The sequence below is a fragment of the Centruroides sculpturatus genome, unplaced genomic scaffold (assembly GCF_000671375.1).
Source record: "Centruroides sculpturatus isolate CEXI.00-Female unplaced genomic scaffold, Cexi_2.0 scaffold987, whole genome shotgun sequence".
Taxonomy (NCBI): domain Eukaryota; kingdom Metazoa; phylum Arthropoda; class Arachnida; order Scorpiones; family Buthidae; genus Centruroides; species Centruroides sculpturatus.
Genome location: NW_019385239.1, coordinates 149,436 through 166,159, shown reverse-complemented (window position 1 = coordinate 166,159; position 16,724 = coordinate 149,436). Strand labels below are relative to the sequence as shown.

General features: G+C 32.8%; 3 protein-coding genes across 3 annotated transcripts in view; 1 reads left to right on the top strand and 2 right to left on the bottom strand.

Annotated features, from left to right (window-relative positions):
- LOC111636585 (low-density lipoprotein receptor-related protein 6-like) overlaps nt 1–1,733 on the top strand; it is a 49,767-nt gene extending 48,034 nt beyond the window's left edge. Inside the window, exon 4 of the mRNA XM_023381863.1 lies at nt 1,424–1,733. Within this exon, the coding sequence (XP_023237631.1) occupies nt 1,424–1,733 (310 nt within the window). The remainder of the gene's footprint in view (nt 1–1,423) is intronic.
- A 3,880-nt stretch (nt 1,734–5,613) lies between these two features.
- On the bottom strand, nt 5,614–6,717 carry LOC111636589 (histone-lysine N-methyltransferase SETMAR-like). Its single transcript, XM_023381867.1, has one exon. It carries the CDS (start codon nt 6,714–6,716, stop codon nt 6,222–6,224), a length of 495 nt encoding a protein of 164 aa, XP_023237635.1. The 5' UTR covers nt 6,717; the 3' UTR covers nt 5,614–6,221.
- Nucleotides 6,718–10,335: 3,618 nt separating this feature from the next.
- LOC111636583 (histone-lysine N-methyltransferase SETMAR-like) lies at nt 10,336–11,155 on the bottom strand. Its single transcript, XM_023381862.1, has one exon. It carries the CDS (start codon nt 10,900–10,902, stop codon nt 10,336–10,338), a length of 567 nt encoding a protein of 188 aa, XP_023237630.1. The 5' UTR covers nt 10,903–11,155.
- Between the last annotated feature and the right edge of the window lie 5,569 nt (nt 11,156–16,724).

Below are 16,724 nucleotides of genomic sequence, written 5' to 3'. Positions count from 1 at the left end.
TTATAGGTATATAAATTAACTTAAAGTAGTTTGTAAATGTATCTATTTTATCATGAAAATGATTTAGGAGAACTAAACCAATGAGTGAGATAATATATCAGTACAGTAGAATCTCATTTTAATGGATTGTGTAACAACAGATTTCTTGGAATAACATTTTATTCCAGGTCCCACCAAATGAGTGTAATTTTACCTCCTTTTAGTGGATCCATTATTTAGAATAATAGATTTTTTTCTACCCCAAATCTATTGTAAAGTTTGCATTTTTTCAACGTTCAGTTAATATTTAGGTGTTTTTGGAAAATCTATAGAGTTTGATGATGCACTTGTTACATTTGAAAGTCAGCCGGCGGATACAATTGAGGAGAAATTACAGTAGAGCATTGTTTATCCGAAAGCTGATCAACTGAAATGTCGGTTAACTGAAAGCGTTACAGTTGGACTGTGTCATGCTGAATCAAACATTTTTGATACTAGATTAACTTCCAAAATATAATTTTTTTGTTTTTATATTTTTCAATATATTTATTTTGTTTGTACAAAATAAAGAAATAATTTTTAACAATACAATTGCCACGATTATTATTTCTAAAAATTTACATTAGGCTTAACATTGATGAAAATTCAACGCGAAGCGACATGCAACGAAGAAAATTTTCAACGTGGGATAGGTTAATGTATTTTTTGTACATAATCAATTATCCGAAAAATAAGTTATCTGAACAACCCCAGTCCCAATTGATTTGGATAAACAACACTCTACTGTACTTAATGAACACCATCACTGGTCCAAGTGTATTGTAGAAATTTAGTGAGTCATTGAGTATTTCCAGCTTCCCAACGAGTTTCAGCATAAACCTTCAGCATAAGACCTTCCCAACGAGTTTCAGCATAAACGAACAGGCTGTACTGAACGTGATATTGCTAATGTTAAGCAGTGTCATATTTAATAGACAGAAAATCAGCATTGAAAGAAATCAAGATGGACAAGTTTTTTTTAACAAATTGTTAAGTCAAGCAGAGTGCTAATGAACATACATAATTTGCCTCTTTTTATGCTTACAGTATGTACAGTTTTCGTCAGCTTTGTCGTACACACGTATGACATAATATACATACGTTATAAATATGTGTTTTTATAGGATAAAGAATAGAAATCTCAAGAGACTGAATAATTGCAGCTACTGGTATTTCTTATATATAGAGGTTAAAAAGTGGAAATTTTTTCAAATAATGGATATTTTCCTGGGTGTATGGGAAATTCATTGTTCGCGATATAATGGATTCTCAGAACAACGATAAATTTCAACGGCCTGAGTGATCCATTAAATTAGATTCTTCTGTACGTACAAACACCAAAAATTAGCGGATAGAGATTAATATAATAAAACATAATCTGTATCATTTTTGTAATTTTTTTTAGAATATATTGGGCTGATGCTAAGTTGAAGTTTATATCTGGTATGGATTTTGATGGACGTAGTCGGAAAGTTATTGTAAATCGTGATCTCCCTCATCCGTTTTCTTTGACATTATATGATGATCGATTATATTGGACAGATTGGCAAACAAGAACTGTACAATCTTGTAATAAATATGATGGACATCAGAAAAAAAATGTAATTGGTGGTTCATTGTCTCCAATGGGAATTCATGTATATCTGAGTGAACGACAACCAAATGGTAATTCAATTTTTTTTTTTNTGGGATCCAGATCCCAACATCACCCTTAGATATTCAAAACTTATTTTTTTAATTATTATTATTATTATTATTTTGCAAATGTCATGCTAAGATGATACTGGTGCCAAGTGCTATGCCGGACTAAAGTAAAGGCATAGCTACTCAAACAAGTGTTACATTAAGCTTCTGTGTTATTGGTATGTGTGTCAACATCTAGAAATTTATTATTATTAAGTATCATATACATTTACACATTTATTTGAATCATTTCATATTTCTGTGTGCTGAATTTATTTCATAGTAAAATATCACTGATGTAAAACTTCAAGTAGTAAATATAAATTGTTTTCAAAAGACCTAAATATTCAATACTTAAACTACCACCTTAAGTAAATTCTGGCTATGCCACTACAGTATAATTTCGATATAGAAACAAAATAAAATATCACTCATTTTTTAAAGTTGCTCATATATGTTTATCAATTATTTTTGATAAACATTAGCTGATTGAAGAAAATTTTCAAAGTTTAATTATTTAATTTAATTTACAGATAACCTTTAAAAATAATCAAGGAAATGTTATTCTTACTGATGATCAGCTGCGAGGTACATTAAGGGTAAGTTTTTTTTAATAATAATATAAACTTATATGAATTATTAGAAATAATTTTTTTTAAATATTTATTAATATAGTTAAAATTATTAAATTAAAATTATAATGATAAAAGTCTACTTAAAAGTAAACCTTGGATCATCACTAAAAGAGAAAATATTCACAAGTTACATTATCATTAAAAAGTACCTACTTTTTTATTGTTTGATACATTTAAGAGTTTTCAGTTCCCAGCAAAAATGGTTTAATTCAACAAATGTTTTTGGCCTGTCTAATAGACCATTTTTAAGTTACAGCTCTAAAGTTGGCATTTGTTAATATATGTTTGAAAATGGAAAGAATATGGATGAAACTTGTGCAGTTAAAAAACTTAGATTTAAATAACATTCTATACAAAAGATGCCAGAGGAAGAAATAAATATAAAATTCAAAATTCCAAATACATAATGTACAGTTTAAAATATTTTTTTGAATAATATTTCATTCTAGTAACATGCTGTAGAAGGATTAAATACATAAATAGATATAAATATTACAAATATTAGTAAATTTGTATATTTATTAATATTTGTAATTATCTTTTATTGTCAGGAGTTTGGCTCATAATATTTGTGTTTATCTTTATTATTACTTTTGATAGCATTTTTAAGCTAAGTGCAAATCAGTGAATGCTTTTATTTTTGATGTGATGCCAGGTATCATGACTGTGTTTTTTCTGATACTTATACAATGCTACTTGTGATATTATCAGATTTACTTGATTGTAAGAAACAACATGTTTTTTAAAACTATGTTAACTGATACAAAATAAAGATTTGTCTTACAATCATTGTCATCATACATTTGTAGTCCAAAACAAGAATCAGTAGTTATTGCAAAAAGACCCTAATAATAGATGTTTTTGCTATATTTCTTGATCAGATAAGTTTAATTGAGCTTTATCTGGTAATGAGAGTTTAATTTAAATTCCTTTTAATGGTCAAAGTACCTTTTTTTTTTTTTTTTTTAACTCTTTCTGCCCTGTGGGCACTAAGAGGGCCTCTTTTTTGCGAGCCCATTATGGGTTCGGCCAGGCCACAATAGGGCTGCTGGGTGGTGAGGGACAGGGTCTGACATATTTGAACAGACCACCCCCGAAAAACTCCTGGGGATTTTTCAACCTATTTGGATTTGAATCTGGGTCCTCCAGAGCAGTAGGCTACCACCTTGACTGCTCGGCCATCCGACCGCTTGTTCAAAGTACCTATAAGGGAACAACAGCATTGAATGATATTGCTGTTGAATCATTAAAATATTGCTACTACATGGCATTTTTCCCCCTTATGATGCAGCATTAAAAGAAAAGTTATTGTATATGCAGAAGATTATGGAAGTAGAGTTGCTAAGCATGATCTGTTTTATCAGATTTTTATTGTTTAGAAAAACAATAAAAATCTGATAAAACTTGTTACTTAACAAGCTTTTATAAAATTGATTATTTTAAAGTTTTACCCTCTGCAAAACAATTTGAAAATTCAGTTTCAAAATCATGGTGTATCTTAGAATAAATCCAGTATTATAAATAATCAATAACTGTTTCATATAATTTTTCATTACATATCTATATATATAAAATTACATGTCCTGACTGACTGAATGACTGACTCATCATTGCCCAGAGCAAACCACTGAATCTAAAGAGGTGAAATTTGGTACACAGTTAGGGTATATCATGAAAATACGCACTAAAAAGGGATTTTTTGAAATCCCCTGCGGGGGAGAGGGAAAGGATTAAGGCTTAACCTGAAGAACGGTTTCTAATGTACTATTTTAGATGTGATTTTTTTTTTTTTTTTGTTAGTAATAACTTAATTTCCAAACATACAATATTTACTAAATCATCCAAATCGTTTTCCCAAGCAATGCTGGGCTCATGAAAATACGCACTAAAAAGGGATTTTTTGAAATCCCCTGCGGGGGAGAGGGAAAGGATTAAGGCTTAACCTGAAGAACGGTTTCTAATGTACTATTTTAGATGTGATTTTTTTTTTTTTTTTTGTTAGTAATAACTTAATTTCCAAACATACAATATTTACTAAATCATCCAAATCGTTTTCCCAAGCAATGCTGGGCTCATTTGCTAGTTGAGTTATATAAAGCACTGATAACAGAATAAAACTAAATGAAAAATATGCTAAAATAAGATGTAGAAATTGAATGTTTAAGAATAAAAAAATTTTTGAGGCCAGAATGTCTCTATCAGATGAATGTTTTATTCAAAATAATGAATGTAAATTGAAATGAATATTTTTTAGAAAAGAGCAAAATATTTTAAAAAACAAATTATAAAAAAATTAAAAATCTAAGAACAAAAATTGAAAAAATTAAGAATTAAAAAATTATAAATAAAAATGACAGAAATTAATTTATATGAAATGCAAAAAATAAAATAACACTACATTAACTTGTAATGATATAGAAATTAGATATATTTGAACAAAATACAGCATACTTTTAAATGACAACAACAAAAAGCTAGGCCCAAATATGTTATAAAGCTCTTTCTAAAGGGACAAACTTAATAATATTAAGTGAAGATTAATAGAAAATTGATTAGATTTTGTGCTGAACTAGATAAGTTATGTCTCTCTCTAATAATGAATAGCAAGCTGTAAAATGGACTGTTGCAAGAGATTAAGGACTGTCAAAACTAAAAACTCATCAAGGATGAGTGTTTTTCACAACCAACTAAATAACCTATTTAAGAAGATAAAACATTGGAATGACAAAAATCATATGGTTATATCCTATTCAATAAAGGAAACCTTCACATCATAATCAGGAGAGAGAAGAATCAAGAACATTTTATATCTTGAAATCTTAGTCATTGACTTTACTCAAGACCCAATCCCTGCCCTCCTCAGAAAGATTAAAGTAATAGGTAATAACAGACTTTCACTAGAGTTATCTTTTGGAATTCCAGACAAGCAACTACATAGGTCTAATTGGCCACTAGTAAAAAAATCCCAATGGTAAAAATACACTTTTAGCATTGGCGTGGAAGAAAAGTTGACCAGTTTCACAAGAAAAACAATTTTTTGAAGGTGTTTTATATCAAAGAATTCAGAAAACTTTCTCTGGATTTTTATAGAGAAACATGGAATGTTAGATTCCTAACAGTGTCAATAATTGCTCATAGTTTTTGACTGAGTTTCTATCCGTCCTTACACTTAGAAGTGATCTATGGTCTTATTTTAAGGCTGGTCAGTAAGGCTTTCAATAACAAGCAGAATAAAGTTATTCCAGAATATCTATACAATTACTTATTCTTCATATTTTACGAGGTTGGGGAAAAAGAAATCCATTATTTTTATGTTCATTTCAAGTCTTTATTTAACATGGTTCCGGTTGTTCGACTTGGATCAAATATGCACCGTTTTGTTTTATAATTTGTTGCCATTTTAAAGGTAACTTCATAATTCCTCTCTTGTAGGAGCCCTGGTCCCTATTGGCGAAAAACTTGACTAAGTGATTTTCGCAATCCTCTCTTGATGCCAATTTCTTATCACCAAGGAAATTTTGTAATGATAAAAAAAGATGGTAATCGCTTGGTGCCAGGTCTGGACTATTAGGTAGATGCATCAAAACTCCCCAACCAAGCTCCCGGAGTTTCTGGCAAGTCACTATAGATGTGTGTGGCCTGGCGTTGTCGTGATGAAGTACAACACCTCTCCTGTTAGCCAATTCTGGCCGCTTCTGATCAATCGCTAGCTTCAAACGGTCCAATTGTTGACAGTAGAGGTCCGAATTTAGTGTTTGGCCATATGGAAGCAGCTCATAGTAGATGATTCCTTTCCAGTCCCGCCAAATGCACAGCAAAACCTTCCTGGCTGTTAGTCCTGGTTTAGCCACCGTTTGAGCCGCTTCACCACACTGACCACGATCGTTATCGCACAATATTGCCATATGTAACCCATTTCTCATCCCCAGTCACCATCCGTTTAAGAAATGGGTCGATTTCGTTCCGTTTGGCCAAGGCTTCGCAGATGGAAATTCGATCCATAATGTTTTCTTCCGTCAATTCATGTGGCACCCAAACATCAAGCTTCTTTTTGAATCCAGCTTTATTCAGATGGTTTAGAACTGTTTTATGGTCAATCTTTAGCTCCTGGGCAATGCTACGAGTGCTAACGTGCCAGTCTACTTCTATCATTTCCATGATTTTATTGACATTTTCGACAACGGGCCTACCTGTGCGAGGTGCATCTTTAACATCGAAATTACCAGAACGGAACTGACGAAACCAAAATTGCACATAATTGGCTGTGACAGTATCAGGACCATAAACACCATTCACAATTTCAGCTGCCTGGCTTGCATTTTCGCCTTTATCGAAGCAAAATTGTAAAACATACCTAATTTTCTCTTTGTTAACTTCCATCTTTTACAACCTATAACTCACAACTGAATTGACCAATCAAAAAACTGTAAAATAATTTTTTTAGTACAGAATGTCACTTTTCCAATAAGCACAAGTCTGACCTTGTGTCATCAATATTTTATGAGATATGTATCACTACAGCCATCTAGTGAAAAAATAATGGATTTCTTTTTCCCCAACCTAACATGATGACTATATTTATAAACAGTGAAGGTACTGATAGGTTTACCTGTAACAAATGAGTTTTGGAGCTTTGCTTAAGTTTTACATAGGCTCCAACGATAAAAGAATTTCAGCAGGTCAGAATAACCAACTTTATTTACAATTGTCTTCATATACTGAACATTAATCATCATATACGATATGTTTAAAGAAGTCAGTTTTAACACTGATAAAAACATTACTAAAGATGAGCAATATCTCATTGTCAGATCAGAATTTAGATCCTTGGATATGAGCAATACAGGAAATCCTTGTTAGTTCAAAATTCAAGGGACAAAATAATCGGAACTTTGAATTATCGAGTTTCAAATTATTCAAGATTTACATATTTCTGTACAATATGCCAAATGTCATGTAACTGATGTAATTTATTAAATATTAAACCTGTATGTCACATTTCTTCTGGTGACGTAATGGTTACACTCACATTGAAGAAAATTGTGAAGTTTAACTTCTTTCAAATAGTATGTTCTATCTTAATAATGTTCTAAGCACTCTGGAATGCTAAGTTTAATTGTCATTCTATGGTTGTTCAATTTGGCAAGTAGTATCTTTAGTTTGATGTGGAGCTTGGCTTTCAAACTGATGATGAGACAATGTTCGTCTTGAAAAATATTTTATTGGTGTTAAAAACTGATTTACAGGATGTCAAATACAGTATTTAAACATATAGCATATAATGATTATGGAATTGTATGTTTTGGCATGACTAGTCTGGCACAAGAAAGTTTTGACGAGAGAATGTGTAAGAAGACTTTTCTCTTGATTCAGTATTATTTGACATTAATGTTAGTTAATATCAATGTTATTGTAACAGCAATTCTTACAACAAGTCATCATGAAAACAACAAGATAGTTTGGATTGAGCTCCTAGTGTATTATCAATCAACATATTCTATAAATTTTAAAACATTTTGCAACTTTGTGTTCATAATTTTGCCTAACATAATTTGAGAGAACTAATAATCTAATACCAATAAAATTTGTTTTCCATTAATGAACTAGTCTAAAAATAAAAACAAAGTGCAAAAAATTATAAAGTATTATAATTTAAATACAGTGGAACCTTGCTTAACGAGCACGCTCATAATGAGTAATTGGCGTAACGAGCAAAACAAATTGCAAAAAAATGACTTGCTTAACAAGTGACAAGAAGAGGGGAAGTCCTGGATTGTGCACATGCTACGTCAATCTGTGTCTAGCACTTGTTCTGCTAGCATCTTAGCATTGCTCGTAATCACACATTTTTCCAATTTTGTGTTCAGACATATTACGTTATAAACATCAACAACCATAGCCCATTATATAATAAACATGCCAAATGATATTCCAAATTCTTAGGCTATGTAAAGGCTATAATTAAATATTAGAAATTAAATAATTTGACTAGAGGTAGGCAGTTATGTTGCCATCTCATATTAAATTTGCCTTCCAGGTTGATTCATTCCACACTAGAAGAAAAGATGATGGTAATTTACACTCGTTAACAATGTATATTGTATAATTTTCTTTGAATAAACGTTATACATAAAATATTTGAGTATTTTTTTCGGCATGGAATGCATTATCATATTTTACATTAATTTATATGGGAAAAATTGTCTCGCTTATTGTATGTTTTGCATTATGAGTAAGATTCTGGAATGAATTATACTTGTTAAGTGAGGTTTCACTGTAGTACTGTTATATCATTTATAAATTTTCATCTTAATAATTTTGATTGTGTAACAAAATAGGTAAATTTTGATTTTCTTCCAGTTTCTTAATATAAAATTTGGGAAAAATTACTAAATAGATTTTTGTGTATTTAATATTTTTGTAACAGATTATATGATTTATTAATAAATAATAATTAAAAAGTAACTGATCTTTTTTTCTTATGGAAGTCATATAGTTTTATTATTGCAGATTAATAACAGAATAAGTTATTTTTATATAATCAAATGTCTTATTTTAAATCATGATAATTCAGCAATTCTAAAAAGATTTTGTTTCTTCCTAATTAACAATTTTAACTAATTAAAAATTTTAATTTGCAAAATGTGTCAGATAATTATTAATAAATGTCATGTCCTACAAATGTGGTGAATGACTTACTATACAATACACATCACTGTTATAACAACATTGACATTAATGTCAAATAATAATAATAATATGATAATGGACTTGGTTTCATAAAACCAAAATGATCAAAATGTTGCTTTCTCTTGAACAGTTGCCATTGTAAAATATCTCATTATATTATCTCCCAGACATCAGTATAGCAAGTATAGGATTGCCAAATGAAATTTTTTGTGTTATATTTTGTAAGAAGTTTTATTTTGTTGTTTTTGGTTGGAAAATTATAGGACAGAGAAATCTAAACAATAATCTAGAATAGCCCTAGATTACTAACACATTATTGATATTATTATATTGTTCATTATTTTAGGAACTTTTAAATTTCATAATGACTCTTTCAATTTATGTCAGTTTTAGATTGTATTGGAATAAAACTATAAGTATTTTTATGTTGACTTGTTAGTGTGTTTGTAAGCTAGATTTTCTAAGTCCAACCATAATTAACTCATATTTAGTAGAATATTTATATCTAATTTAATACTAGAAATCGGATGCTTTTAATTTTTTAATGCCAATGCATCAAAAAATTCATTTATAAGTATTGAATATTATTATTTGAAATAAAAATATTCTACTTATTCCAAATATTTAGTTATTTAGTTAACATTTCTTTCAATGAATTTCTTATTCAGTATTCATTTATCTTTAATCTATTTTCATATTATGTTTGCTTTTCTAGGTTGGGGCACATGTTGAAGCAAAACATCCAGAGAAGAATCAATATATCGAGGCAGTTATTAACAAAATAATAGATTACAGCCAATATACAGTTGGTAAGTTAAAAATATATTGTCATATACAGTAATACCTCGACTTACGCGAACTCGGAGTTACGTGATTTTCAAATCTCATCGATTCGTCTTTTGTTTGAGCACCACGCAACTCTTGATTACTCACGTACCCCACACTATTATTCAGCTTACATGTTCGGACGTGTCACGCGGAATCAACGCATAGCTACAATTTATTTTGTGTTATTTATTTCTGTGTTTGTTATATCTACAGAGACTTGAGAGACTCTATGTGGTGATTTCTTGTAACCGTGAACGAATCAAAAGACAAAATAAGATTAAGGAGAACATTTATTAGCTTACATACATCCGACTTGGATTTTACACAAATTGCGACATTATACCCTGACTTACGCGAATTCGACTTACGCGGTTATCGCTCGGTCCCACCTATCGCTTAAGTTCGGGGTATTACTGTACTTACTTTTTGTATATATTTTTGATAACCGCTTAAAATATTATCTAGATATAATGTTTTTATTCTAATTTAAACTTTTTTCTCCTCTTTTAGGAGAAAAAAGGCTATAAAAAAAACTTCCAATTAAATNCGATCGTTTTTGCACAATATTGCCATATGTAACCCATTTCTCATCCCCAGTCACCATCCGTTTAAGAAATGGGTCGATTTCGTTCTGTTTGGCCAAGGCTTCGCAGATGGAAATTCGATCCATCAAGTTTTTTTCTGTCAATTCGTGTGGCACCCAAACATCAAGCTTTTTTTTGAATCCAGCTTTATGCATATGGTTTAAAACTGTTTTGTGGTCAATCTTTAGCTCCTGGGCAATGCTACGAGTGCTAACGTGCCAGTCTACTTCTATCATTTCCATGATTTTATCAACATTTTCGACAACGGGCCTACCTGTGCGAGGTGCATCTTTAACATCGAAATTACCAGAACGGAACCGACGAAACCAAAATTGCACATAATTGGCTGTGACAGTATCAGGACCATAAACACCATTCACAATTTCAGCTGCCTGGCTTGCATTTTCGCCTTTATCGAAGCAAAATTGTAAAACATACCTAATTTTCTCTTTGTTAACTTCCATCTTTTACACCCTATAACTCACAACTGAATTGACCAATCAAAAAACTGTAAAAGAATTTTTTTTAGTACAGAATGTCACTTTTCCAATAAGCACAAGTCTGAACTTGTGTCATCAATATTTTATGAGATATGTATTACTACAGCCATCTAGTGAAAAAATAATGGATTTCTTTTTCCCCAACCTAATTTTAGATCTAATAACCGAGGTGATTATATTGAACTTGTTTATTTATCCAACGTACTTAATAAATAATCTACAGTCGACCCCCCTATAAGACGGTAGATACGTTCCGTCCTTTATGAATCGATTTCTTACGAGTCCTTGCCAATCACAGCCCGACACGTGTGAAGTTTACGGACTACGACTGTTTGAAAAGTTTTCTTCCATAAAATTAATCGATTCTAGATTAATCCGACTCAACATTTCCAAAATACGTATATTTTTTTCGGAAATAATCCGTATAAACTACGCTATAAACAAAAAATTGTAGGATTACTTACCGAGTGTGCACCATTCGACATCGCCGTTGCTCAAGCTTGTTTTCGTCGCGGAACAGCTCAGCAAACCGCGGCTGCGATTTCTGATGTTATTTTCCTGCGAAAACTTCGTTGAATTTTCGAGACATCATTAATATAAATAATTTTAATCGCCGTTGAATAAGGAATGTTTCTTTCACACGAATAGGGTTGCCACCTGTCCGGATTTGACCCGGAGACTCCGGGATTGAGTGAGTTATCTCCGGGCTCCGGGGTTAATTAATATTTCTCCGGGTTGTGCAAGTTGAAATGAATATGTACAAAATTAAATGCAAACCGTCGCATATATTTCTTCCCCGTGTACCGAATTACTAGTGTGGTAGTCGTTGGCATAGGCGCAGTGCTGCTTTCTGCTTGTACGATTCATTCATAATCATATACACCTCCAATATCCAATAGAGTTAGGTCACTTGTGTTACTCCTATCCAAGTCTCCTTAGTCACTAACTGTAACTGATTTAGAACCGGCATGCACTGCAAATTATTCTTCGCATTGAAAAATGACATTGCGCATGCGTCAGGAACTTCTGTTCGAACAAACCTCACCTGCCCTCCGGGTCAGCGANTTTGTCAAATTTTTATTCATAAAAATGCAGTTTCAACTGCTTTTTATTTTATAAAATCCGTCTTCTTGCGCCACCAGAGGGCCTTTTAAACAATAGGTAGTCTGCTAGCTTTGGTCAGTAGTAGTTCAAACACAATACGAACGTTTGTTTCTTGAAAATTTGATCACGATTTAAATACAGTATTTACTTTTAATATTACCGATATGTCATCGAAAAGAAAACGTGTTCTATTATCATTAAAAGGCAAATTAAAGTATTTGTTTCGGTTAACCGGATTTTTGCTTATCCGGACTACCTTCATCCCCAATTAGTCCGGATAATCGAGGTTCTACTGTACTTACAAGTTAGACCCATGTCAGAAGAATTACAGTATTAACAAAATAATTGCAATTTGATACGCGATAGAACTGTTCGAATGCGTACAAGTTCAAATTGAGAAGGAAGCTCTGTGGGGATTCACTAATTTTGCCAGTCCTATCAACTTCTGTCATAGAGCACGACTATGGGCACTTGGCTTTCGGATGGTTCAACCTGCCGACAGACGTTTCGCATTGCATCTTAATTTCTTATAAATGCCAATAGAGGCGCTGTTAACGCTATAATATAGTCTAAATAAGAATATTGTAATTGCGCTCCGGTCGGATTTTTTTCTCTTTGCGAAGACATTTCTTATACTATAAGTAGGGTGGGTATTGGGACAATGACTTTGAATATTACGTGACCGATCGCTCGATTTGCCGCCCCCCTGGACGTGCCGCCCGCGTGCGGTGCACGCCTTGCACGCCCGCTTACGGCGGGCCTGATCAATATATAATTATATGTACAGTACCTAATTTATATATAATTAATATATAATTATATGTACAGGCGAAACTAAACTCAATTTACCAGCCTAAACTGTCCGTAGCGTGGCGCTGGACGGCGGGAAAGTAGTTCGGCTGCCCAATGACATTTTACGTAATTATAGGAGTTTTTTACCGTTGTGCACGGATACCGCCACAATTTTTTCGCCGTCTTATAGGAATCGTAATTATAGGAACCCGTCTTATAGAGGGTCTACTGTATTAAAAATACATTTAAAAAAAGAATTAACTGATTGCCCCTGGAAGTCGGCTTCCCTATCATAAAATGTCACGGCACGCCGCAGGGGTACGTACCAAATAACTTTTGCTTTGTAAAATGATGAATAATGTCAAACAGACTGTCACTGTGCTGTTTCTAAGATGATACTTTTTGATGATAAGCAGAGAAGTTAACCAATGCCGAAACACACCGATGATGCCGTTGACACATGTATATAAGGGTCGAGGAACTCATGTGCAGTTAAATCAGTCTTCGAGAACCTTGGTTGTTGTGCGTTAAATTTGGTTTAGTAGTGCGGCTGACTTTGGTTTGTTGTGTTGTTGTGCATCTGTTTAAGGGCCCACCAGTGGCCTAGCGGTCTTCGTACCCTGAACACTGGGAGTTCGGCGCGGGTTCGCATCTCGCTCGGACGGGCTGGCCACGTGGAGTTTTCCGGGTTTTCTCCACGTCCCTAACGCCTAAATAGGGGCCAGTTTCCCTTAAAAGACCTCCCGGAAGGCACCCTCCCGGGCAGAACACCGAAGTGTTGGTCTGCCATAATCAATCAAAAAAACAGCGTCTACAGTAGAGCATCGATTATCCGATTCCCGATTAACCGTCTACTCGGCAAATCGATCGTTTTGAATACAATTTAAAATATTTCGAAAAAAATTATTGCTCCCGTCTTTCTGATGACTATAGGTATATTTTCGACTGAGACGTCACACTTGTTTGCATCTTCGCAGCATCTTAGTTTCTTTTCTCTACCGTGGAGACAGTTAAGCGAAGTGTTGAAATTAAAAAATCGCCAAATATTTTCAGATGGTTGGCAATAATTTTGTGAAATATATTTTTCCACCTATAAAAGTGACAACGAATAAACAAATAAATAATTAATTAATCAAATAACTGATTAATATTTGTAATTGTTATCAAAATTGTAAATTGCTATGTGTTCGAATTATGTAAAGAAAGTGATTTTCTATTACGTCCACGGTAGCATTTTTTTTTTTTATTGGCTGGCATTATTTTGACGAGCGCACAAGTTAAAGAAGATTGCCAACGAACTAGAGTAGACCAGCCGCCAGTAGCAACTAAAACGCAGCAACAACAAGCAATAATCAAACAGCAATGGCGTATATTCAAACATTTCAACATTTCAACAAATATTCAAACAGCAATGGCTTTTTCTGTACCTCGTTCATCTCTCTCGTTCGTTAAATTTAGTTGTAAATTATGCTACCAAAGTAACTGTTATTTTTTTAACATTATACAAGAATTGCACACGTTTTTTTTCTACATTCCCTTAAAGGTGGGACTTACAAAATCGTAATATCACCGGTTTAACATTGAAATCTGCGAGTAATATAAAATCGGAGTGCGGAATAAAAAATATCAAATATTTTAATGGATTTTTTTAAAACTCCCGTCAACTATACAGAAAACTATCGTAAAAACATAACCCAACCGATAAGAATTTACTGGTAAGTTATAAATCTACTCGCGATTCGCGTAATCGGGCGAGGGCGGCCAAATATCTAGCGGGCGGGCGGATAACGGCCCGGATAGAATTGGATGCGTTATACGTGTAGCAGCCACCAGGGGTCCTAGACTTCCACCGGCTAAACCCAAGGTCTTGTAAATCTAAGACCTTGGACGATACGGCGCTTCCATTCTGCCACTAATATTCGAATATACAATAGTGATCTTATCTTTTTTTCGCTTGTATTATAGAAATTTGTAATAAGATACGTAATGAGGTTATAATAAAATATTGTGCGATTATTTTCGTATAATTAAAATTAATATGTATTTATTTCTTAGAAAATACAAGGAAGCGGCGCATCCACCGCTTCTAATGACGGCACGCCACTGAAATGTACTGTGTTCGAATTTTAATGTTTTTTCTTGATAAAGGTCATTTAACATGGCCGAAAGCGTTAGGAAGTTAATAAATTTGGCTGCAAGTTTACAAGCTGTTAGGTTATTAATTGTAATTGTTTACAATTAATAACCTAAACATTACATGATATACAGATCAAGTTATTACGTTAACTTGATCTGTGTGTCTGTGGTATCATTTGTTACAAAAGAAAGTAAAAAATTTCTTAACTTTTTGATACATTCAAAACTATATTTTAATTAACTAACTTTGATGGTGTGTCAACTACCTTAATACTACAGTTAGTGTTACCAACCATCCGGTTTTCATCCGGACAGTCCGGGTGAACTATCAATTTTGTCCGGGAATTTCGTGCTCAACCTGTCGATTTTATTTATTATTTTTTTTATTTTGCTTGTACGATTGGTACACGTCTCCAATCTCCAATAGAGCTAAGTCATCTGTAGTACTTCTTTCTTAATTTAGGTTACTTACGTTACTCCTACCCAAGTCTCCCTAGTCCCTAACTGTAACTGATTTAGCACGTTATTCTTCACATTGCAAGATGACATTGCGCGTGTGTCAGGAACTTCTGTTCGAACAAACCTCACCTGCTGTCCGTGTCAGCGATTTTGAAAAGGTGACAACACTAACTACATTACAGCAGTATTATCAGATTTAGGGAGTTCTATCCCTAGTTTTACATAGGGATACTTAAAGAAAACCTCACTGCCAGGATTCTACTTTATCTTTCTGCTCTGTGGGCATTACATCAAATAGTCTGAATTAGTAATTTCAGGATGTCATCATTCATTTCCTTTTTACAGCCTTCCATTATAGGTGCATCACACTCACCTATGAGAATGATGACTTTTTTTTCATGAAATGAGTGTACAAGATTTCAAACAATTTCAATCCCTTTTCTACATTACCTTGACGTAGCCCTTGTTCTCTATCTTGGCTATAATATTTCAGAAGTGTGTCCTGATCCATTCATCTCTTATTTTTCAAACTCTTAGAAATTGCTTCTATCAAAAGTGAAAGTGCTGCTGACCTGAATTCTCTGTCAATGAATAAATGTATAGTGTTGCTCGTACTGAATCCAACAAAGATACCAAGGCCATCAGAAATGGCTGATACACAGTATCTACCAAGGATTTTAAGGTGGTCTCCAGAAAACATACCTTTTGAGACAAGAACAAGTTTGTAAAAGATTTCTTTGAATGCAAAGGGTCTGTTGTCCAGGAGTAGGTTGTATTAACATGCAACCTATTTTAACATTAATAATAAACAAAAATAATGCTTTTTTTAAGTATATTCAGCTTTCAAGTTTTTATATATAGGATTATCATATCCTTTTGGACATGGTAATACTATTTATGGTATCAAAAAGAAGAATAACAAAATTACAAAATTATCTCTCTATTCAATAACACCTTGTTTTGTCATCCTTTTCAGAACAATGTGACCTCCATTCAAAATTTTTCATCTCGTAAGTCTAGTTATACAGAAATTATATTTTGTTAAATAGTGATATTTTTAAATTAAATTTTATATACAGTATATATATAAATTCATTCTTTCCTCTCTACATTCATTAAGATGCCTTTATTCATATCCATAAGTTCAGTAGGCTCACAATAATAGATAGTCTGATGAATATCTAGGCCAGACATGCATGGCCCAAGAGAGCTAATCTGGATCCAAATCCATATTATTCAGTGCAGCATGTGTGCACTTATCTACATCAGCTATCCGGCTATCAGAAGTTTGTATT